Raw genomic sequence first — 24,162 nt, 5'->3', positions numbered from 1 at the left:
CAGGATTATGAGGAAAAACATTAAGATCCACAACATTTATTCCATGGGACAAAACTAGGTCCAGAGTATGACTGTGGCAGTGAGTAGGTCCAGAAACATGTTGGACAAAACCCACTGAGTCGATGATGGCTCCGAAAGCCTTTTGGAGTGGGTCTGTGGACTTTTCCATGTGAATGTTAAAGTCACCAAAAATTAGAATATTATCTGCTATGACTACAAGATCCGATAGGAATTCAGGGAACTCAGTAAGGAACACTGCATATGGCCCAGGAGGCCTGTAAACAGTAGCTATAAAAAGTGATTGAGTAGGCTGCATAGATTTCATGACTAGAAGCTCAAAAGACGAAAACGTCATTGTTTTTTTTTTTGTAAATTGAAATTTGCTATCGTAAATGTTAGCAACACCTCCGCCTTTGCCGGATGCACGGGGGGTTTGGTCACTAGTGTAACCAGGGGGTGAGGCCTCATTTAACACAGTAAATTCATCAGGCTTAAGCCATGTTTCAGTCAGGCCAATCACATCAAGATTATGATCAGTGATTAGTTCATTGACTATAACTGCCTTGGAAGTGAGGGATCTAACATTAAGTAACCCAATTTTGAGATGTGAAGTATCACAATCTCTTTCAATAATGGCAGGAATGGAGGAGGTCTTTATACTAGTAAGATTACTGAAGCGAACACCGCCATTTTTAATTTTGCCCAACCAAGATCGAGGCACAGACACGGTCTCAATGGGGAAAGCTGAGCTGACTACGCTAACTGTGCTAGTGGCAGACTCCACTAAGCTGGCAGGCTGGCTAACAGCCTGTTGCCTGGCCTGCACCCTATTTCATTGTGGAGCTAGAGGAGTTAGAGCCCTGTCTATGTTCGTAGATAAGATGAGAGCACCCCTCCAGCTAGGATGGAGTCCGTCACTCCTCAGCAGGCCAGGCTTGGTCCTGTTTGTGGGTGAATCCCAGAAAGAGGGCCAGTTATCTACAAATTCTATCTTTTGGGAGGGGCAGAAAACAGTTTTCATCCAGCGATTGAGTTGTGAGACTCTGCTGTAGAGCTCATCACTCCCCCTAACTGGGAGGGGGCCAGAGACAATTACTCGATGCCAAGCTCAACTCGAAGCCAAGCTCAACCAGCTGAGTGTACCTTTACTGATAGACGTTACTCAGAGACACACTACACTTGACCACCAAATAGTGGTACTTGGTCACTCAAACGTAAAAAAAAATGCACCCTCTCTATCACCCTGTTAAGTAGCTTGACCAAACAAGCTGTAGGCCTAGATATAGAGGTCTCTCACTCCTCTCTCTCCAATCTCGCTCCCCTCTTTCATGACATCATTTCCTTGGAATAACACTCCCCTCAACACCAGTGCATCCGTCTACAAGCAGATATACCCTCTCTCCTACACGGAGGAGGGGTAGGGGTAGAGACAGAGTAAGTTGAGGGAGAGAAGAGGAAAGGGGGAGGCGAGGGAGAGGGGGGCTGTGAAAATATTGGTTTAGCTTTGCATTCATGCCTTTAATTTCAGTGTTGAAGCTGATTTCAGGTAAACCAATGGAACCAATGTGTGTGATGTTTGCGTCTTTTGTGTGGGCGGTGTGTGTGTGCGTGCGTACTTGTATGTGTCTTCTCTATCCTCCATGCCTCCAGATCATCCCTTCCCTGCAGCTCTTCGACTGGTACCTGTGTGGGCGTCATAGAGTACCATTCAATCGCTTGTTTTTGTCTTTCAACACTCATCCCCTCTTTTTAGACAGGAATTCAGAGGAGACAGTTCTTAACTCAATACCAACCCAACATTCAGCAGCCCTGCTGAGCTGGGCTGTTTCGTAAGGCTGTGTCGGTGTTCATATTCTAATTGGCTGTTTGGCAAAGAGAAGAGACACCCCCCCCCCCCCCCCCCCACTCACACACCTAGAGGCAGAGTTTTACTAGCACACAGACACATTTGATTGAATTGGTGCATCACATTCATTATCTGTTAGTCGTATATAGAGAATAAGAATGATTATATTTTCTATGGTGTATTTACCCAAGAATCACCCAATAATCAATTTCCCTCCAACCCCTCTAAAAAGATGCGTTGTCAATGTGTTCATTGCAAATCTGTGTCACGTGCTAAATGTGATTTTATTGAGTAATTTTTTGACAATCACACATCGCTCTGAGCCAAGTGATGAGGTTGCCTTGGCAACAGGGAGGATATAGTCCCAATCATCCAGGGTTCCGTTGGCTGTATCAGGTCCTCAGTGATACTCTCTCACTTTCTCTTTCTCTCTCTCTCATGCTTTCACACTCTCCCTCTCTGTCTCTGCCGCTCTCCCTCTTGTGCTTTCACATTCTATCGCTTTCTCTCCCACTCTGTCACTGCAGTGAATGCATTCAACCGGAATTTGTCTTCCGTATTTAATCCTTCTGAATCAGAGAGGTGAGGGGGCCTGCCTTAATCGGCATCCATGTCATCGGCGCCCGGGGAGCAGGTGGTGTTGGGGGGGTTAACTGCCTCGCTCAAGGGCAGAACGGCAGATTTTTCCACCTTGCCGGCTCAAGGATTTGAACCATTAACCTATCGGTTACTGGCCCAGCGCTCTTAACCGCTAGGCTACCTGGCGCCAGAAAGAAAGAGATTGAGAGGGAAGGAACGGGAGAATGTTTGTAGGTAGGGGTAGAGATTGAGATGTGTGAAGGGGAGACTACAGAATGACACTGAGCTACACTGGACCAGGAAGAGTGAGAGAGGGAGATGAAGAGAAAATGAGAGTGGGATTGAGAGACTGGAGAGGTAGAAAAGCATCACTTGTAATCTGAGAGCCAGCTATGGGAGGAGGAGAGAGGGGTTCTAAACAGGGTAGAAAGTAAGAGGGCCTTGAGTATTTCCCTGACAGTGCTGAGCACTGCACCTCACAGGGTTGCTGTTGCTGCTGTGTAATGGGTAGGCTGGGCTTTCTCCTTTCAGGAAAGAGGGAGAGGGGAGGGAGAGGTAGAGTGAGGAGAAGTGGTAGACTAAAAGGGGATTAAAAGAGAGGTAAAGTTAAAGTGGGGGAGAGATTGAGTATGTGAGGGGGTTGGGATAAGGGGCATCTGTGATTGGTGCTCTGTGTTACAGAATGAAAGGTGCAGGGAGAGGGGGGTAGCTAATAGGGGTCTAACAGGTGATGATTGCTGGCTGGGGAAAGGAAGCTACCAGTAGGCGTAGCTGGCCCAGGGCCACTGCCACCTGAAAGGATCCCTTTGTACAGCCAGCACAGGCCCCCTTCTGTCCCCTGTACACTACAGTCTTTACACTAGGCCCTAGCCAGGCCCCCTTCTGTCCCCTGTACACTATAGTCTTTACACTAGGCCCTAGCCAGGCCCCCTTCTGTCCCCTGTACACTATAGTCTTTACACTAGGCCCTAGCCAGGCCCCCTTCTGTCCCCTGTACACTACAGTCTTTACACTAGGCCCTAGCCAGGCCCCCTTCTGTCCCCTGTACACTACAGTCTTTACACTAGGCCCTAGCCAGGCCCCCTTCTGTCCCCTGTACACTACAGTCTTTACACTAGGCCCTAGCCAGGTCCCCTTCTGTCCCCTGTTCACTACAGTCTTTACACTAGGCCCTAGCCAGGCCCCCTTCTGTCCCCCTGTGCACTACAGTCTTTACACTAGGCCCTAGCCAGGCCCCCTTCTGTCCCCCTGTGCACTACAGTCTTTACACTAGGCCCTAGCCAGACACTACTATGCCCTAGCAAACCCCACTGTCTGACTTCGCTGTACACTACACCCCAGATACAGTGAGGTACAGTATTCTGACAGGCACTAGTCTAAGGATCAGTAACGTATCAGCTAAGGTAGTTGAGGTGCAGTGCTACAGGTACAGTATTGGTACTGGTACAGTATTGGTACAGTATCAATACAGTTGGAACTATTTCTATTAAGGGTTTTTGAATAAATTATAATATTTGTTGCTACTTTTTAAGTAAATACCTGTAGTCAACTTCAAATAAAATGTTATTTGTCACATGTGTCGAATACAACAGGTGTAGACTTACAGTGAAATACTTACTTACAAGCCCTAACCAACAATGCCGTTTTAAGAAAAAAAGGAAATAAAATTAACAAATAATTAAAGAGCAGCAGTAAATAACAATAGCGGGGCTATATACAGGGGGTACCGGTACAGAGTCAATGTGCGGGAGCACTGGTTAGTTGAGGTAAGTAATGTAATATGTACATGTAGGTAGAGTTGTTAAAGTGACTATGCATAGATAACTAACAGAGAGTAGCAGCAGTGTAAAAGAGGGGAGGGGGGGCAATGCAAATAGTCTGGGTAGCCATTTGATTAGATGTTCATGAGTCTTATGGCTTGGGGGTAGAAGCTTTTTAGAAGCCTCTTGGGCCTAGACTTGGCGCTCCGGTACCGCTTGCCATGCGGTAGCAGAGAGAACAGTCTATGACTAGGGTGGCTGGAGTCTTTGACACTTTTTAGGGCCTTACTCTGACACCGCCTGGTATAGAGGTCCTGGATGGCAGGAAGCTTGGCCCCAGTGATGTACTGGGCCGTTCGCACTACCCTCTGTAGTGCCTTGTGGTCGGAGGCTGAGCAGTTGCCATACCAGGCAGTGATGCAACCAGTCAGGATGCTCTCGATGGTGCAGCTGTAGAACCTTGTGAGGATCTGAGGACCCATGCCAAATCTTTTCAGTCTCCTAAGGGGGAATAGGTTTTGTCGTGCCCTCTTTACGACTGTCTTTGTGTGCTTGGACCATGTTAGTTTGTTGGTGATGTGGACACAGATTTAAGTTTCCCAGCATTAAAGTCCCCGGCCACTAGGAGCTCCGCCTCTGGATGAGCGTTTTCCTGTTTGCTTATGGCCGTATACAGCTCATTGAGTTCGGTCTTAGTGCCAGCATCCGTTTGTGGTGGTAAATAGACAGCTACGAAGAATATAGATTAAAACTCTCTTGGTAGATAGTGTGGTTTACAGTTTATCATGCAATACATTAGAAGATTGCATTCTTCACCAGTACACTACAGTATTTACACTAGGCCCTAGCCAGGCCTCCTTCTGTCTCCTGTACACTACAGTATTTACACTAGGCCCTAGCTATTCCCCCTTCTGCCCCTGTACACTACACTTTTTACACTAGGCCCTAGCCAGACACTACTATGCCCTAGCAAACCCCACTGTCTGACTTCGCTGTACACTACACCCCAGATACAGTGAGGTACAGTATTCTGACAGGCACTAGTCTAAGGATCAGTAACGTATCAGCTAAGGTAGTTTGAAAAACACTGAGGTTCTGGCTTGCGGTGGGTAAACACATAGCCGCGGCAGTGAGGACAGACGTAAATATTAGCCGTGTCTGCCCAGTCCGGGGGGGTTAGCCACACAACACTCTCCTCGCTAGCTGGCAGCACAGACAGGACACATTCAGCCAGCCAGCCAGCCTGCCTGCTAGCGTAGAGAGAGCCATAGAGAACCAGCTGCATCATCTGAGCTGTTTTAGCTAGGCTAAATCAGTCCCTTTCTGAGGGGGAAAATAGCCTGTGTGGGTTTGGGCTGGAGGACATGATGTGTAGCTGTACTGTTGTGGAAGCATATGAGGAGTTATTGCCCCAAGCCTCTTTTGATTTCCATCTACGTGCGTTTGGAAAATCAGCCCTATGATTGAAGCTTTAGTTAGGGCACTCAGTGTGAATGGAAGAAAGTTTAATCTGTAAGCCTTTGATTGTATGTCTGGCAAAGCAACATGATTTGATTTAGTCCGTTTCCAGTTCGTCTGTTCAGTGGTAATTCACAGGAATCAGAGAATTATCTTGTTTGACTTTCGATTGACAGTTGCACTTATAGACAAGACCCAGCGAACACTTCTCTAAACGTTCTCCTTTGGTTATTTGACATACAGTGCCTTCAGAAAGTATTCACACCCTTTGACATTTTACCGATTTTGTTGTATTACTGCCTGACTTTAAAATGGATTAAATTGCGATTATTTTTTGTCACTTGCCTTTTTTTTGTACCTCGTAATGTCAAAGTAGAGTTCTCTTTTTCAACAAAAAAATAAAATAATTTATAAACATTTTAAAGCTGAAATGTCTTGAGTCAATAAGTATTCAACCCCTTTGTTATGTCAAGCCTAAATAAGTTCAGCAGTAAACATTTGCTTAACGAGTCACATAATAAGTTGCATGGACTCAATCTGTGTGCAATAATAGTGCTTAACATGGTTTTTGAATGAATACCTCATCTCTGTACCTCTGGACAAGCAGTGAATTTCTAACAGTGAGATTTTCCAATGCCTCGCAAAGAAGGGCACCTGTTGGTAGATTGGTCAACAACAAAAAAGCGCAGACATTGAATATCCCTTTGAGTATGGTGAAGTTATTAAATACACTTTGGGTGGTGTATCAACACACCCAGTCACTACAAATATACAGGCGTCCTTCCTAACTCTGTTGCCGGAGAGGAGGGAAACCACTCAGGGATTTCACCATGAGGGCAATGGTGATTTTTAAAGTTTGTTTTCTCCGATCACACTCTGAGGATGGATCAACAACATTGTAGTTACTCCACAATACTAACCTAATTTACAGAGTGAAAAAAAGGAAGCCTGTACAGAATACATGCATCCTGTTTGCAACAAGGTAATAAAGTAATACTGCAAAAAATGTGGCAAAGCAATTAACTTTTTGTCCTAAATACAAAGTGTTATGTTTGGGGCAAATCCAAAACAACACTTCACTGAGTATTACTCCCCATATTTTCAAGCATAGTCATGGCTGCATCATGTTATGGGTGTGCTTCTAAGGACTGGGGAGTTTTTCAGGATAAAAAAATAACTAAAGAGAGCTAAGCACAGGCAAAATCCTAGAAGAAAGCAGAGTGAAACAGGTTTTCTACCAGACACTGGGAGATTAATTCACCTTTCAGCAGGACAATAACCTAAAACACAAGGCCAAATCTACACTGGACTTGCTTACCAAGAAGACAGTGAATGTTCCTGAGTGGCCGAGTTACAGTTTTGACTTATCTGCTTGAAAATCTATGGCAAGACCTGAAAATGGTTGTCTAGCAATGATCAACAACCACTTTTACAGAGCTTGAAGAATTTGGGGCAAATGTTGCTCAATCCATGTGTGATAATCTCTATGACTTACCCAGACAGACTCACAGCTGTAATCACTGCTAAAGATGATTCTAATATGTATTGATTCAGGTGGTTGAATACTTATCTAATCAAGATATATTAGTGTTTTATTTTTCCAGATCTTTTTTTTATACAATTGTTAGATTTTTTTCCCCCACTGACAGAGTATTTTGTGTAGATCGTCCTGGGAACTAACATTTGGTAGCTGGGGAGGCTGCAATATCTTCAAATAAATATTCTGAAAGCCCCAAAATAAAACCAAACATGAGGAGTTTCATGATGCTAATTAACAATGGCTTTTATAATTAACTGGTCCTACCAAGAGGCTAATCACTTGGATTAAGACCGATAACTACCCTAATGATTTTACTCCTGACCTTGTCCCTGTGCCCAGTCACTGCTTGCACACACACACTGAACACACACACACAAACCATATTGTGCCCCATCAGGACTGGTGTGTCACTCCACTTTGTTGGGTGCCAGAGCAGTGACTTATTATCAGTGTTATATCACTTCTCTCAGCAGGAAGTCTAACACACTAATTGGTGTCTTGAAATGGACGCCAAGTGCTTGTCTCTTCAGAAATATATATTTATGGCCTCCCGAGTGGTGCAGCGGTCTAATGCCCTGCATCGCAGTGTTTTGAAGTGTCACTACAGCCTTTGGTTCGAATCCCAGGCTGTCACAACCGGCTGTGACCGGGAGTCCCATAGGGACACAATTGGCCCAGCGTCATCCAGGTTTGGGGAGGGTTTGGCCAGGGGGGCTTTACTTGGCTCATTGCACTCTAGTGACTTCTTGTGGCGGGCAGGGTGCCTGCAGGCTGACTTCGCTCGTCAGTTGAATGGTGTTTCCTCCGAAACATTGGTGCGGCACATTGGTTAAGCGAGCGGGTGTTAAGGAGCGCAGTTTGTCGGGTCATGTTTAGGAGGACGCGTGACTCTCCCGAGCCCGTTGGGGAGTTGCAGCATGAGACAAGATCGTAATCACGATATTGGGGAGAAAAAGGGGGCAAAAGTTTGGACACACCTACTCATTCCAGAATTTTTCGGAATTTGTACGATTTTCTACATTCTAGAATAATAGCGAAGACATCAAAACTATGAAATAACGCATATGGAATCATGTAGCAACCCAAAAAGTGATAAACAAATCAAAATATATTTTATTTGAGATTCTTCAAAGTAGCCACCCTTTGCCTTGATGACAGCTTTGCACACTCTTGGCATTCTCTCAACCAGCTTCATGAAGTAGTCACCTGGAATGCATTTCAATTAACAGGTGTGCCTTGTTAAAAGTTCATTTGTGGAATTTCTTTCCTTCTTAATGCGTTTGAGCCAATCCGTTGTGTTGTGACAAGGTTGTGATGGTACACAGAGATAGCCCTATTTGGTAAAAGACCAAGTCCATATTACAGCTCAAATAACCAAAGAGAAACAAGGTCAGTCAATCTGGGAAATTTCAAGAACTTTGAAAGTTTCTTCAAGTGCAGTTGCAAAAACCATCAAGCGCTATGATGAAACTGATGAGGACCGCCACAGGAAAGGAAGACCCAGAGCTACCTCTGCTGCAGAGGATACGTTCATTAGATTTAACTGCACCTCAGATTGCAGCCCAAATAAATGCTTCAGAGTTCAAGTAACAGACACATCTCAACATCCATGTTCAGAGGAGACTGAGTGAATCAGGTCTTCATTGTCAAATTGCTGCAAAGAAACCACTACTGATGGACACTAATAAGAAGAAGAGACTTGCTTGGGCCAAGAAACACGAGCAATGGACATTAGACCGGTGGAAATCTGTCCTTTGGTCTGATGAGTCCACATTTGAGATTTTTGGTTCCGATCGCTGTGTCTTTGTGTGGCTCCCACCGTGAGGTGTGATGGTGTGGGGGTGCTTTGCTGGTAACACTGTCAGTGATTTATTTAGAATTCGAGGTACACTTAACCAGCATGGCTACCACAGCATTCTGCAACGATACGCCATCCCATCTGGTTTGCGCTTAGTGGGGCTATTATTTGTTTTTTAACAGGACAATGACCCAACACACCTCCAGGCTGTGTAAGGGCTATTTGACCAAGAAGGAGAGTGATGGAGTGCTGCATCAGATGACCTGGCCTCCACAATCACTCGACCTCAACCCAATTGAGATGGTTTGGGATGAGTTGGACCGCAAAGTGAAGGAAAAGCAGCCAACATATGTGGGAACTCCTTCAAGACTGTTGGAAAAGCATTCCAGGTGAAGCTGGTTGAGAGAATGCAAAAGTGTGCAAAGCTGTCATCAAGGCAAAGGGTGGCAACTTCGAAGAATCTAAAATCTTTGTCACAGATCCCCCCGGTACTGCTGCTCATTCCGTGCACCAGTTCCAGAGGTCTACGTCACTGTCCTCTAGGCATCGCTGAACTGTCTCATTACGCACACCTGGTTCCCATTCCCCCTGATTAGTAATTGTATATATGTGCCCTCTGTTCACCATTGTCTTGGTCGGTTACTGTTCCCATGTCCGTCGGTCTTGTGAATACCTGTGCTCTGTTGTTTCAGCTTTCGTGCTGCGTGTATTGTGCACTTGTTATTACGGGTCTCGTCCTGTGTATTATTATTACGGGTCTCGTCCTGTATACTTATTAGAGGTTTAACCTCGCTCTTTTGTTTGGGTTACATCCCTGTGTTTTTGTATATGTGGGTTTTTTGGGCTTCTTCCCCGTGCCTTTTCATGGCATGTTGTATTTTTTGTGGAGTATTAAAACCCCCTATTATGTATTCCTGCGCCTGTCTCCAATCATTTATACAATGTGGCAATCTTAAATATATTTTGATTTGATTAACACTTTTTTGGTTACTACATGATTCCATATGTGTTATTTCACAGATTTTATGTCTTCACTATTATTCTACAATGTAGAAAATAGTAAAAATAAAGAAAAACCCTTGAATGAGTAAGTGTCCAAACTTTTGACTGGTGCTGTATATATTTATTTATTTTTACTTGTTGTTTTTTTTATCTAATGATACTTGTTGCTTTTTTGACACGGAGTAGGATGCCACATTAAGTAAGTGGTGGCCTATTTTCATGGTCCATACGTCTGTAATGACTGTCAAGCTCTCCGCTATCTTTGGGTAGCCTCTATCGCGCTGTAGCTAGTTTTCAGTAGCTTGTACAGAAACGATCTCAGTAGATTCTACAATAGCTAGCCTAGTAGCTAGCTAGCTGTTTATATATGGTACATTAGCCAGTAGCTAGCTAGCTCTCAGTAGACTGTACTGTAGCTAGCTAGCTCTCCGTATTGGTATATTAGCTAGCTAGCTAGCTAGCGCTTAGTAGGACATACCTGGGGAACATGTCTGCAGTCTCTCTCCTATAGCTCCTGGTATGTCTCATACGGCCCCGTCATGATGTGACAGTGTTTGTGATGGGGTGGCACTTCTATGGCTGCTGACAGGGGGAGAACACGGATACTCTACCATGTAGGAGAGAGGAGAGGAGAAGTTATTTCACAGCAGACCACCACATGTCCACTGAATTAGCGTTAGCCTAAGTGATTAAGTTACAGTATATCGAATTAGCTTTTAAAGTAACCTTTTAAAGTAATTCAACTCTATATTTATACTACCTTTTGAGTATGTTTTATAGTGTATGTGTAAGTCCTTGGCTCTGCCTTTTCAGATTAGTAACACTGCCTCAGATGGACAGATTCACTCAAAGCCCACAGAATCTATGTTGTGCGTACATGTGTGGGTGTTCAGTTGGTGTTTGTGTCTCTTGATCAGGTCCTGAGTCCCTCTCTATCCGCTGCCCTGACGGTCTAAAGAGAGAGAGATGCTCCCTGGTCTCGGCTCCCTCTTGCTGAGTGGATTATAAAATTGCCTCAGTTTGTTACAACGCCAACTCTCTCTCTCTCTCTCTCCGACTCTCTCTTTCCTACTCTCTCACTCACTCACTCACTCACTCACTCACTCACTCACTCACACACGCACACAGTCTTGTGTAACTAACCTTGTGGGGACACACAATTCAGTCCCATTCAAAATACTATTTTCCCTAACACTAATTCTAACCTAAACCCCCTAGAAATTTGCATTTTACCTTGTGGGGACTGTCCGCAGTTGTTCCATTTTTTTGGTTGATTACTATTCTTGTGGGGACTTCTGGTCCCCACAAGTATAGTTAAACACGTCTACACACACACACACACTTTCTCTCTCTCCTCTCTCTCTCCATTCCTCCCTCTCCATCCATTTCTCCATCTCTCTCTCTCCCTCTGATCATTGATCTGCTTGGAAGCCCACTGAAAGGCCCCATTTATCCTATGCCGAAGAGCGTCCCGTCTGCCTGTCTGTTTTGGAGCTCTTCTGAAAGCCTGCATGGTCTGGTTAGTGTGTTCGTGGCCTTGGTACATTCACGGTGGTGAGACTGGAGTGTCTCAATCACAGCTAAGGTCTATTTATGTAAAAGGGTTGAGGCGTGATGGTGTCTGGGGCCTTGGACGAGTGTTTTGGTTCTGTAGTGTGTGTGACGTTGTGCGGTAGTATGTAGGCCTACTGAGGACGAGTGATGATTCAGTCATTAAATTCATCAATTAATTAGTCAGTCACTCAATCAATTAACAAATCAAGTCAATCTTTATTATCCCAGAGGGAGATTTGGTTGACAAGCATCCAATCCATCCCAGGTTTCATCCTAATTGAAAGCGGAGCGGTCTCCAGTGTAGCAAACACCACAGGAAATAGTAAAACAATTCCAACATGTCTAACATTATCTCTCTCCCCCCCAGTGATCCTGTTCTGTATGGCGGCGCTCATCTTCCCCATCGGTTTCTACATCAACGAGGTGGGTGGCCAGCCATACAAGCTGCCCAACAACACGGTGGTGGGCTCCTCCTACGTCCTCTTTGTCCTCTCCATCTTCTTCACCATAGTGGGACTGCTGTTCGCAGGCAAGGTGTGCCTGCCCGGCTGACTGCGGCTACCGCTCTGCCACCTGGACTTTAAGCTGGGGCCGAGGAAAAACATACAAAGGAGATCAATAAAATGGAGGAGAAGAAAAATGGACGACTAAAAAGAAAAACACTGGCCAGAAAGCAGGGATGAGATGTCTCTGACGGACGGTGTGACGATATGCAGCTGGGACGGTTAACGCGGAATAACAAACTAACTGAGATGAATAGACACGGACAAATATGGACGCTGTCGAACTGACTCAGGCTTTTTTTCCCTCTCTGCCTTTGCTTATTTAAAACATGTTATTTTTACATTGTTGTTGTTGCACTTTGGAGAGCGATGCGGGAGACACCAGTCCGCTCCATGGGGGGGTGAAGAGGGGTGGGGAGGGGTTCTTTCCCCAAACCCCCTGCCGTTGCCACGGCGACAGTAACTGACGTCACACCTTTGGGAGGATCTCCACTTCACCCTTCCTGCCCAGCGAGAAAACAAACTGTTGTCATCTCAACCGTTCCTGTTGCTATTTTTGGCTTCTTACACTATTTCAGTTGTTTTGGTTTCTTCCATTTAGTGTTTTTTGGGGTTGTTGCTTTCTCCTTTCCCCCTTTTTCACTGAGGTGGTTTGAGGTGAAGTTTGGGCCAACAAACCTCTGGAGGAGCTGTAAGGGTATATTAAGAGGCTGCTGATGGGGTCATTGTCTCTCTGCCTCCCCATGTGTGGCCTGGGATGAGTCACTTCAGCCATGGTTAGGCAGTAACTAGGGAGGGGGCTATTTGGGGTAGAGGGGGAAGGTTGGTTGAGATGACATCCTAGGTGGCATCCTAGCTTGCTGGGCATGAGCAAGTCCCCTTTGGAAGAGGGAGGGTGGACTGCTACATTGGCCTTTCCATCTTCACCCTAACCTTAACCCCAGCACCATGACCCATATAATCCAGGGGATTTAGACAGGTGCACTGTTCCAGAGAGGGGAGGGTAGGACCCCAGGCCCTGACGACCATGGTTCCTTAATTGGCCAGGCACCACACAGTAAGTCAAGCACCTACCAGCTGCTCTACAGGAAAGGAAAAAGTGAATGAAGACTGAGAGCACCTGGATTATTATGAAACATGGATGGGATCAGGCAGGAGGGATGTTTTGCTTTGTAAAATAGTAATAAAAGGCATCAGGGACTGCAGGTCAGGTCGTTGTGGGGCTGTGCCTCACTACTGTGCTGTGCCCGATGCCTGTGAAACACACACGCACACACACTAACAGATGCACAAAAGACTCGCACACAAACACACACACGTGTTTCGGGCTCAATCTCTAAGTCATGGTGAAGTATTTGTTGTCCATTTCCATTCCTGCTCAGCTTTTCTTTGTGTTGGTCTGTATAATATGGATTGTGAAGAAGCCCTTTCTGGTTCCTAGTTTGATTTGTTGTTGTGCCATGATCAGAATTTCTGTTTTAGGAAGCACTGTGCATTCAACGGTATAGCTAATAGCAGAAGAGGCACCACAAATGTATAAAAAAATTACTTCTTACCTCATTTTTTTCTTATTCAAACTACTATTATTATGTTTTCCAAACCATGGCGATGAGTTCTCAAGAAATTGTATTGTCTTGATCAGGCGGCTAGGCATAAAGCTTGTGATCAACGCAAATTATTTATCTTTCACTGAATAAAAAGAGAAAAAAGACGGATGTGTTTGAGTCTGACACAATCACTCTACATACTGTATAATGTTTATTCTGTTTCAACATGTTAGTTTCAGCTGCAGGCCTCGAGGGCCACCATGTCAGCTGGTTTATGTGTTTCCTGGTTTGTAATTTATCAACTAGTGTCTTTGACTGGCTAGGGAGTAGCCAATCACACCAGTCTCTGATAAAAGGCAATGACAAAAACCAGGGCGATGTTCAGTAGGAGAAACCTCCCTGTTTCAAAGGTTATGTAAAACTAATATATAAAATAATCCAGAGGACCTCCTTATTTATTTATTTATTTTACCACAAAAATTGTTTAATTTGGGGGGGGGGGTTCAGTTATATATTTTTCAGTTTCTTATGGGATAATCTGTAGAAGAATGTGCCATCTCCAAATGGCCTTCCCATCTGAACGTTTTAAGACATTGCACTTTTTTCAACACAAACCTATGTAGAAGACAGAGGCAACCAAGGTTCATCTCAGTTGAAGGGCTATATGTTTTCAGTCAGCCTGTAAAGTGCTTATTGTTCATCTGGAAATGAGCACCAGTGAAGTTAGTGAAGAACAAAACGTACAGTACCCTCCCAACTCCGCCACTATTGATTCAAGTTGTTTCTTTCAAGACTTTAACAGTGCTTGCCATATTCACCTTTGAATTGACTTAATCTCCCGTTAAGTTTTACAGTCAAACCTATGAGTGACCTTTCATTCGTGTTCATACTGCATTCATGTTTCTGTTAAATGTGGATTTTGTTCAGAAGTCTGTGTGCTCAGTGTCCAGCCAAGAATGGACAAAGATTTACATAATGCAACTGATTACATTTTGCCTTCCATCATTTACAAACACTAATTATTTACAGTGCAAAAAGGAATGATGTATCCACAGCAAAATGCTAATCTGATTATATGGAAGTGCACATTGACTGTTTGGGTAAGTGATTAGCAAGACACTAGTCACTAACATCATCTGACTGTATAGAATAAAAGGCACAAACTATGCAAATAAAGACATGAGCTCTACAGGTGTAATAGTCAAGGCTCCTCTTCCATCTAATTACAGCATCTTGTCTGTCAACCATCTTGAAACTAATCAATGCCTGTGATGTGATCCATACTCTCAATTAAATCCAAAAGAACGGAAATAAAGGGCCACATTTACCAATCACTTCCAACAGTCCAAGGTTTGCACAAGTTCTTTTCTGAGAGTAAGAAATTAGTATTTTAAAATGAAGTTAAACCATGAAAGTGTCTTTAGTAACACCTGCTTCACTCTCCTTGGATAACAACAGATGGAGCAAACTTCACACCAGAGCAAAACATTTAGGTTGCATCCCAAGTGGCACTCCATTCCCTATCAAATGGCACCCTCTTTCCTGATCTGTTGGTATATAGTGAATAGTGTGCCATTTGGGCCATTTTATAATGAGGAATGTCCAAAATCTGGTTGTTTGGATAAAGAGAGCTGGTTCTTATTTGGGTATTAGGTGAAGTCTGCCATTTTGCCATTCAAATTAATTTACCAGCTAGATTGACCCCCTAGAGTCTATGTCTGTGCCCCTGTGGAAATGTAATTAGCATAATAAACAAATCCCCATCAAAATCTGTCTGTTTAAGATGGAGCATTTGCGGTGGAAGTTGGCCAAGCTACAGCGGTGTTTGTCAGACAATGACACATCCCGGTCTTCTCACGAAAATGTCTGTAGTGTCCAAACGGTTTGGCCTCCAAACTAATAGAGCCCCACAGTGGAGGTGTCATAATACCCGTAAAACCTAGCGGTCAAACAAGGAAATGGTTCCAATCATTTTTCCTATAGGGAATGTTAGAAACACTTAAAATAGGGGCTGGGTTTCGTGTAGGCTTACCCTGGCGTGACGTTTTGATAACCATGTAAATCTCTCTCAGACAAGGTAACTTTAATCAATATATTTACTCTCAGATTCGAAAATGCTAATTAGCATCAAAGTAGACACCATACAAGACTACAAATCCCTGCAAGCTCCTGCGCGTCATCTTTAGCTGACAGCTTTGCTAACAGCTATACTGTCAAAGAAATGTAACCACATTTATCTAACATAGTTAATCCAGAGATTCTTACCTTTGCCTTGATTTGGCAGTTTTGTCCAGATCATCATGGCATTTGCAGATATTTGACAGCCATATTAGCAGCTAATTAGCATTTCATGTTTGTGGGGGTGAGGGGCGTAAATACAGGCGAATATATTGATAAAAGTCACCTTGTCCTAGAGAGATTTACACGGTTATCAAAATGTCACGCCAGGGTAAGCCTATACGAAACAGCCCTTATTTTAAGTGTTTCTAAAATCTCCAATGGGGAAAAATGAATGGTGGATAAACGATTGCAACCATTTCCTTGTTTGACTGCTAGGTTTTATGGGTATTATGACTCATACTGTGGTACTCTATGACCACTCTATGGAAAGATGAGACTTTCACGATGGTGTTCTCCGTTTTGTGTTCTCTACGACCCCCACAATCGTCACGGGACTCGTCAGAAGTCGGTACCGCCAATCTGCCAACTTCTGTCTGTAGCGTCCAAACAATTTTGGCTACACACTAACATGACCCCTCTGTGGAAAGGTGAGACTCTCACGAACACGGAAAGGTGAGAATCTCATAAACATGTCGGTTGTTTTGCTCTATGACCCACACAAGACGCATCTGAGGGTAGCCTGGTACCAGTTAAAAGATTAGTGCCCCAAAAAAAAGGTTAAATATGGGCTTTGACTCCTAAGGATTAAGTTCAGTCAACCAGAGACAGGAAGCTTTTCCTGACCATGTGACCTGACCAGTAACAACTCTGGGCCTAGTCTACACTCTTAGCAAAAAGGGTTCTTTGTCAACATAAGATAACCCTTTTTTGGTTCCAGGTATAACCTTTTTGGGTTCCATGTAGAACCCTCTGTGGAAAGGGTTCTACATGAAAGCCAAAAGGGTTCTACCTGTAACATAATGGGTTCTACCTGTAACCAAAAATGGTTATTGAAAGGGTTCTCCTATGGGAGCAGCCGAAGAACCCTTTTAGGTTCTAGATGGCACCTTTTTTTCTAAGAGTGTATAGCCTAGTATATAACTTAGGTTCAGAGGTTTTCCAGGTGACATCACGTGATCCCGAAAAAATTCCAGACCCTGATTCTGTTATGGAGTGATCTGATATGGTTGCCTTCAGACTGGACCATGACTTTGTTGCAGAACAGCTTTACATGCATAGAGAACAGCAGCCACATCTGTTCCTCCTCAATGGTGACTCATCTACATACAGTACGTGTCTAATCTGTTTATCTGCTCTGTCTGAGCACACACTCTTTCCACCCACATTCCCTCACCATCTGAGATTCTTCCCCTCTCTTTGTGTTCTGCTCTGCTCTGTTGGTACAATGTTGTTGTTTTTCTCAGTAGCTTGAGCTAAATGACAGCTGAAAGCCTTAACAGAGCCATAGTGTATGTGTGTGCACATGCATGCATCTGCGCATGTGCAGGTACCTTATCTATGTCTATGTGTGGGTGTGTGTGTATGTTTGAGTGACAAGTTATGAGGTTTGAGGATGAGTCTCCCAGCCTAGAATTACATAGGCTTCCCTCTGGGCCCTGGCTGATGAGCCCTGGCTGATGAGCCCTGGCTGATGAGCCCTGGCTGATGAGCCCTGGCTGATGAGCCCTGGCTGATGAGCCCTGGCTGATTGATGAGCCCTGGCTGATTGATGAGCCCTGGCTGATTGATGAGCCCTGGCTGATTGATGAGCCCTGGCTGATGAGCCCTGGCTGATGAGCCCTGACAGATCTGAGAGCAGTGTGGGTGTGCTGGCTGGATTCAAACGGTCAGAGGCTCTCTCTGGTCCCTCAGCTCATCTGTGACTAACCAATCCATCCATTTGCCATCATAAAAATAGAATGCCATTTTCTCTTCTAGGAATTCTATTTCTATGTTTGCCACATTCTCGTGCTTGGAATGAGTCATTGGTAAAACAGTTTGCAGAGGAGATCTATATTCACGCTGAAACCATTTTAAAACAGTTTTATATGATTAAAACCAGCGGGAGAAATGTATAGAGTGTTTGAGACCATTCTCGAATGCAAATTAGTTATCAATTAAGAATATTTGTTTTTAGTTAACGTTAATTAAGATGAATCAGTTGCGAACTTGACTAAAAGCATCACAGTCGTGTGGTGATGAATTGAACAAAGAGCTAATCTTAAATTGACCACTCAATCGCAATTAAGAGCTCAATTAATTAAGCTTGATTCATTGAGAGCTCAGAAAGTAATCAAATTGAAACCCTGCAATCAGATTGGCCTGAAGCAACACCATGCAGACATAATAATGATGGGTCCTTTTTCATATTGATGAATATAAAGCCTATTTTTCTCCACATAATGTTACATTTTAAGTAGGAGCACAATCTGATCATATTAGGATACCCAATCACCAAGAACATGTTATGGATCTATTTTCAAAATCTGTCCGTGACCCCACTCTCTGAGTGTCTCAGGGAGAGTGGTAGATACAAAAAACACATTTCCAATTCACACATGCGTATTAATACACACTTGTATTGGTGTGAAATAGGACAAATATAAGCACCCATCAAATGATTATTATAAATCTGTATAATTTATAGAGAGCTCAGAGAACTGTGGAAGAATAGCTGACTTCTATGATGAGTGATGATTCATTCTACTGATGAAATGTTCATAGGGCCATATCAAGTACACAGTCCCTATATATTTTCTGCTGTCTTTACTTATACCAACACAGATTCACACACATGCACGCACGCATGCACGCACACACACACAATAGGCCTATATCAGTCAAAATGGTACATTGCTTTGATGATGGAAACAACCTGCATCTTGTCTGTATAGATTTATTAGCAGACCACATTGAGGTTATCAAGGAGAGAGATGTTCACTGTACAAACAACTGACTCCTCAATGGGACTAAAATGAAGAGTCTTTAGCGATGAAGCACACTCAAGTCGATGTCAATTTTGAACATTATTTGGTATTTCTCTGCCCGGAAATGCTGGGGAATTACTGTAATAATCACCAATGTATGTTTTTTGTGGTGTATGTCTGGGAAATATCACAGGTTATAATTGTTTATATATTTTGGGATTTTAACTTTTCAGAATGTGTTTTTATTTGTATTATTCTGTTGATTTGTGGTTTATGAACATGGAACTCCTTTTTATCACCTGTACTTGTGTTATTGAGCAATTGTACCAAAATAAAATCCACTGCTTAAGGATTTCATGAACTGACTGTTTTAATTCCTGCATACTCTACATTTGTCTTCATAAAGGTAACATTTTTATATTATTCCTAACTCTATAATATTAACCATTCATTACACATATATATCCTAAGCACATCATTAAAATGACATTATATATCTAGATAGAGGTTAATGAATGTAGGTACATTGATACATGCATAGACTGGCGGGTAGGAGCGTTGGCCCAGTAACCGAAAAGGTTGCTGGATAAAATCCCCGAGCTGACAAGGTAAAAATCTGTCATTCTGCCCCTGAGCAAGGCAGTTAACCCACTGTTCCCCGGGTGCCGAAGACGTGGATGTCGATTATGGCAAACGCCCCCCGCACCTCTCTGATTCAGAGGGGTTGGGTTCAAATGCGGAAGAAACATTTCAGTTGAACGCATTCAGTTGTACAACTGCCTAGGTATTCCCCTTTCTTTTCCCAATATCCTGTGGTCCTGTGTGGCTCAGTTGGTAAAGCATGGTGCTTGCACCACCAAGGGCTGTGGGTTTGAATCCTGCTGTGGACTGCCATATGTGAAATGTATGTACGCATGACTAAGTTGCTTTGAATAAAAGTGTCTGCTAAATGGCATATATTAGTGACCTAAATGTTTTGTTAATTGCTCCATACTACTCTGTAGGTGTTGTAGTCTACACACTGACAGGTGCTGATACCATCTCTGTAGGTGTCTACACACTGACAGGTGCTGATATCATCTCTGTAGGTGTTGTAGCCTACACACTGACAGGTGCTGATATCATCTCTGTAGGTGTTGTAGTCTACACACTGACAGGTGCTGATATCATCTCTGTAGGGGTTGTAGTCTACACACTGACAGGTGCTGATATCATCTCTGTAGGGGTTGTAGTCTACACACTGACAGGTGCTGATATCATCTCTGTAGGTGTTGTAGTCTACACACTGACAGGTGCTGATATCATCTCTGTAGGTGTTGTAGCCTACACACTGACAGGTGCTGATACCATCTCTGTAGGTGTTGTAGTCTACACACTGACAGGTGCTGATACCATCTCTGTAGGTGTTGTAGCCTACACACTGACAGGTGCTGATATCATCTCTGTAGGTGTCTACACACTGACAGGTGCTGATATCATCTCTGTAGGTGTCTACACACTGACAGGTGCTGATACCATCTCTCTAGGTGTTGTAGCCTACACACTGACAGGTGCTGACATCATCTCTGTAGGTGTTGTAGTCTACACACTGACAGGTGCTGACATCATCTCTGTAGGTGTTGTAGTCTACACACTGACAGGTGCTGACATCATCTCTGTAGGTGTTGTAGTCTACACACTGACAGGTGCTGATATCATCTCTGTAGGGGTTGTAGTCTACACACTGACAGGTGCTGATATCATATCTGTAGGTGTTGTAGTCTACACACTGACAGGTGCTGACATCATCTCTGTAGGTGTTGTAGTCTACACACTGACAGGTGCTGACATCATCTCTGTAGGGGTTGTAGCCTACACACTGACAGGTGCTGATATCATCTCTGTAGGGGTTGTAGCCTACACACTGACAGGTGCTGACATCATCTCTGTAGGTGTTGTAGTCTACACACTGACAGGTGCTGATATCATCTCTGTAGGTGTTGTAGTCTACACACTGACAGGTGCTGATATCATCTCTGTAGGGGTTGTAGCCTACACACTGACAGGTGCTGATATCATCTCTGTAGGGGTTGTAGCCTACACACTGACAGGTGCTGACATCATCTCTGTAGGTGTTGTAGTCTACACACTGACAGGTGCTGATATCATCTCTGTAGGGGTTGTAGTCTACACACTGACAGGTGCTGATATCATCTCTGTAGGGGTTGTAGTCTACACACTGACAGGTGCTGATATCATCTCTGTAGGGGTTGTAGTCTACACACTGACAGGTGCTGATATCATCTCTGTAGGTGTTGTAGTCTACACACTGACAGGTGCTGATACCATCTCTGTAGGTGTCTACACACTGACAGGTGCTGATATCATCTCTGTAGGTGTTGTAGTCTACACACTGACAGGTGCTGATACCATCTCTGTAGGTGTCTACACACTGACAGGTGCTGATATCATCTCTGTAGGTGTTGTAGTCTACACACTGACAGGTGCTGATATCATCTCTGTAGGGGTTGTAGCCTACACACTGACAGGTGCTGATATCATCTCTGTAGGTGTTGTAGCCTACACACTGACAGGTGCTGATATCATCTCTGTAGGTGTTGTAGTCTACACACTGACAGGTGCTGATATCATCTCTGTAGGTGTTGTAGCCTACACACTGACAGGTGCTGATATCATCTCTGTAGGTGTTGTAGTCTACACACTGACAGGTGCTGATATCATCTCTGTAGGTGTTGTAGTCTACACACTGACAGGTGCTGATATCATCTCTGTAGGTGTTGTAGTCTACACACTGACAGGTGCTGATATCATCTCTGTAGGTGTTGTAGCCTACACACTGACAGGTGCTGATATCATCTCTGTAGGTGTTGTAGTCTACACACTGACAGGTGCTGATATCTTCTCTGTAGATGTTATAGCCTACACACTGACAGGTGCTGATGTATAGGGGCATACGTTACGTGGGTGGGAAGTGTAGGAACACAATCTCACAGGAAATAATATTTCATTTTCAAAGGTTGTAATTGAATGCAACAATGTTTTTTCTTGCTAAATGCATGCTTTTTATGCGTTGTGGCTTTCACGTTTGTTGACTGTGATAGATTACTGTGTCAGTGCTGCCAAGTGCACTTAGATGGAAACGTTGTGCCCATCTGCTCATTTGATGGCCTTCCAACTCGATTTAGTTCACCTGAGCAGATAATACCAGCCAGGCTGCAGCAGTCTCTCCTTCTCCAAGCAGCAGTGAGGAGAGAGGTCACTGTAGTAAATTTGTCAGGAAGCTGTAGCCTACACTCTAAAAATTAGGGGTTCAACAAGGGTTCTTCTAAGATCCTCAAAGTTCTTTGAAGATCCTTAGTGTTCTTGGCACTGAAAATTGCCCCCAAAAGGTTCTTCCAAAAACCACATAGGAGTTGGGGTTCAGCGAGGAACCTCCTTAGTTGGTGAGGGTTCTTGCAGGAACCTAACTGCCTAACTGAAACAGGATTTGAATTTGAAAGGACAGCAGGTGCAGGCACTTAACTGAACAATGTAAAGATCTCCTCAATTTAAGGTAAGTTTTGTCCCTTATATGATCTAAATGGATATTGTTTTGTAATGATACCATCTATCTTTTCATATTTGTGCAAATCTTTCTAAAACAGAAAATGGACACAATTCAATGGATATCAACAACAAAGAGGTAAGAATGTGTAGGCTGTAAGAATATGGTGAAGGCTAGCTGTATTGGGTGCAGATGACTGAACTGCTCACTTTTGTGTCTGTGTCTACAGGTATACAGACGAGGAGGCATACAAAGGTATGTTTACTGGTATGTTATGCAGATCACATGTACCATCCTCTTCCCTTACCTCTTCAATGAAAACCCAATAGGCCTCTACAATATGGACAGGGTACGTGTATGAAAACCATCATCAAAACAGTTTTTTTCATTCACATTTAACACAAAAACCAAGGTATGAATACTGTTGTGTGCATGTTTTGTTAATCTTATGTATAATTACTATTTTTTGGATTCACAGACTTCACCCTCCCTACACCTCTGATGAATATAACAGGAAACCTGTTCAATCACCACTCACTGCAAAATCATTATGGCTATGGATACAGAGAACATCAACACATTAACATCAACACGCCAGAGGATAAACCCTTTGGACTTGGGACTCTGCTGGGAGTTTACCTCATATTTGGATTTCTTTATGCTGCTTTGCCACTAAAATCATAATAAGCACTGACAACTAAAATATTGTGTTATTGTTATGCGTATCATTAATAATAAGAACCCCTTTAAAGGGTTCTTCAAAGAATTTATAGGGGTTCCCCCATTGTTTTGATTTGAAGAAGCCGTAAAGGATACCCCAGGAACCTTTTCTTTTTAGAGTGCATTGATACAATGCATAGCAAGCACCTTGTGGAAATAAGAGTATATTATATTTAATGCAGTAATTGTGCACAATGGCAGGGTTATGGACTTTATAAAAAATACCAATAGGCCTACCAGAGGGGATGGGGAAAACGTAGCCTATATGAACCCTCTTTGGGCCTACACGTTTTAGTGGAAGCCCAACAGAATAGATCATGCCTGCCAAGAACAGCAACCTGGTCTCAGAGTCTTTTGTATTATTCTGTACGTGGAGACACTCCATTTGTATGATATGTTACGTTTCGTTTCGTATGGTATGTATTAATTTGTGGATGTCCATCATCCATTTCGTATGATATGTTATGAATTACAATTCGTATTATATGTTACGAATTTTCCAAAACATAGAATATGTTACAAATTTGCAAAATATACAATATGTTACAAATTTGCTAAACGTATGATATGTTACAATTTCTAGCTAGGTGCTAACTTTAGTTAGCTGGCTAATGTTAGCTAGGGCTGGGGGTTAGGGTTAAGTTTAGGAGTTAGGTAAAAGGGTTAAGGTTACGTTTAGCTAAAAAGGTTAAGGTTAGAGGAAGGGTTAGCTAACATGCTAAGTAGTTACAAAGAAGAAAAAAGTAGTAAGAAGTTGAAAAGTTGCTAAATACCTAAAATGCTAAAGTTCTTCTGATGAGATTCGAACTTGCAATCTTTGGGTTGCTAGACGTTCGTGTTATACACCCACCCCGACTAACCATCCTAGTTTTGTTTTTGCCTTAAGTAACCATTTGTCTAATCAACACTACTAAACGTAACATATCATACTAATGCTGGTTTCCCGGATTGATATTTACTATATTACGTCTAGTCTATGAGACCAGGCTGAGAACAGTGTTATTAGGCCTGCTTAGGCCTACCCTACAGGTAAAATATTAACGTTTTGAATTCAGATGTTAAATCAATATAACATTTTCCTGCCGATACAGTTACAGGTATTTTATGTTCCATGCCTTTACCTGCCTCTATGTCTTTATGTGCTCTCTTTCAAAAATGCGCACTCACGCGCACAGATCGGAAATTGTCGGTCACCTTGGAGATGAGAAACATTGAAGAGGTTAC

At 43.3% G+C, this 24,162-nt stretch overlaps 1 protein-coding gene and 1 long non-coding RNA gene across 2 annotated transcripts in view; both read left to right on the top strand.

Moving 5' to 3' along the window:
• Positions 1-13,752, top strand: part of mosmoa (modulator of smoothened a) — a 36,581-nt gene extending 22,829 nt beyond the window's left edge. The window contains exon 3 of the mRNA XM_029728654.1: positions 11,905-13,752. Within this exon, the coding sequence (XP_029584514.1) occupies positions 11,905-12,089 (185 nt within the window). The 3' untranslated portion in view covers positions 12,090-13,752. The remainder of the gene's footprint in view (positions 1-11,904) is intronic.
• On the top strand, positions 3,116-6,042 carry LOC115171645 (uncharacterized). The gene is made up of 2 exons (XR_003871228.1): positions 3,116-3,828; positions 5,258-6,042. It is a non-coding gene; the product is annotated as an uncharacterized LOC115171645 (long non-coding RNA).
• Positions 13,753-24,162: the final 10,410 nt, after the last annotated feature.

This window comes from Salmo trutta, chromosome 32 (assembly GCF_901001165.1).
Source record: "Salmo trutta chromosome 32, fSalTru1.1, whole genome shotgun sequence".
Taxonomy (NCBI): domain Eukaryota; kingdom Metazoa; phylum Chordata; class Actinopteri; order Salmoniformes; family Salmonidae; genus Salmo; species Salmo trutta.
The sequence above is the reverse complement of the archived record's forward strand: the minus strand, read 5'-3'. Positions and strand labels throughout refer to the sequence as shown.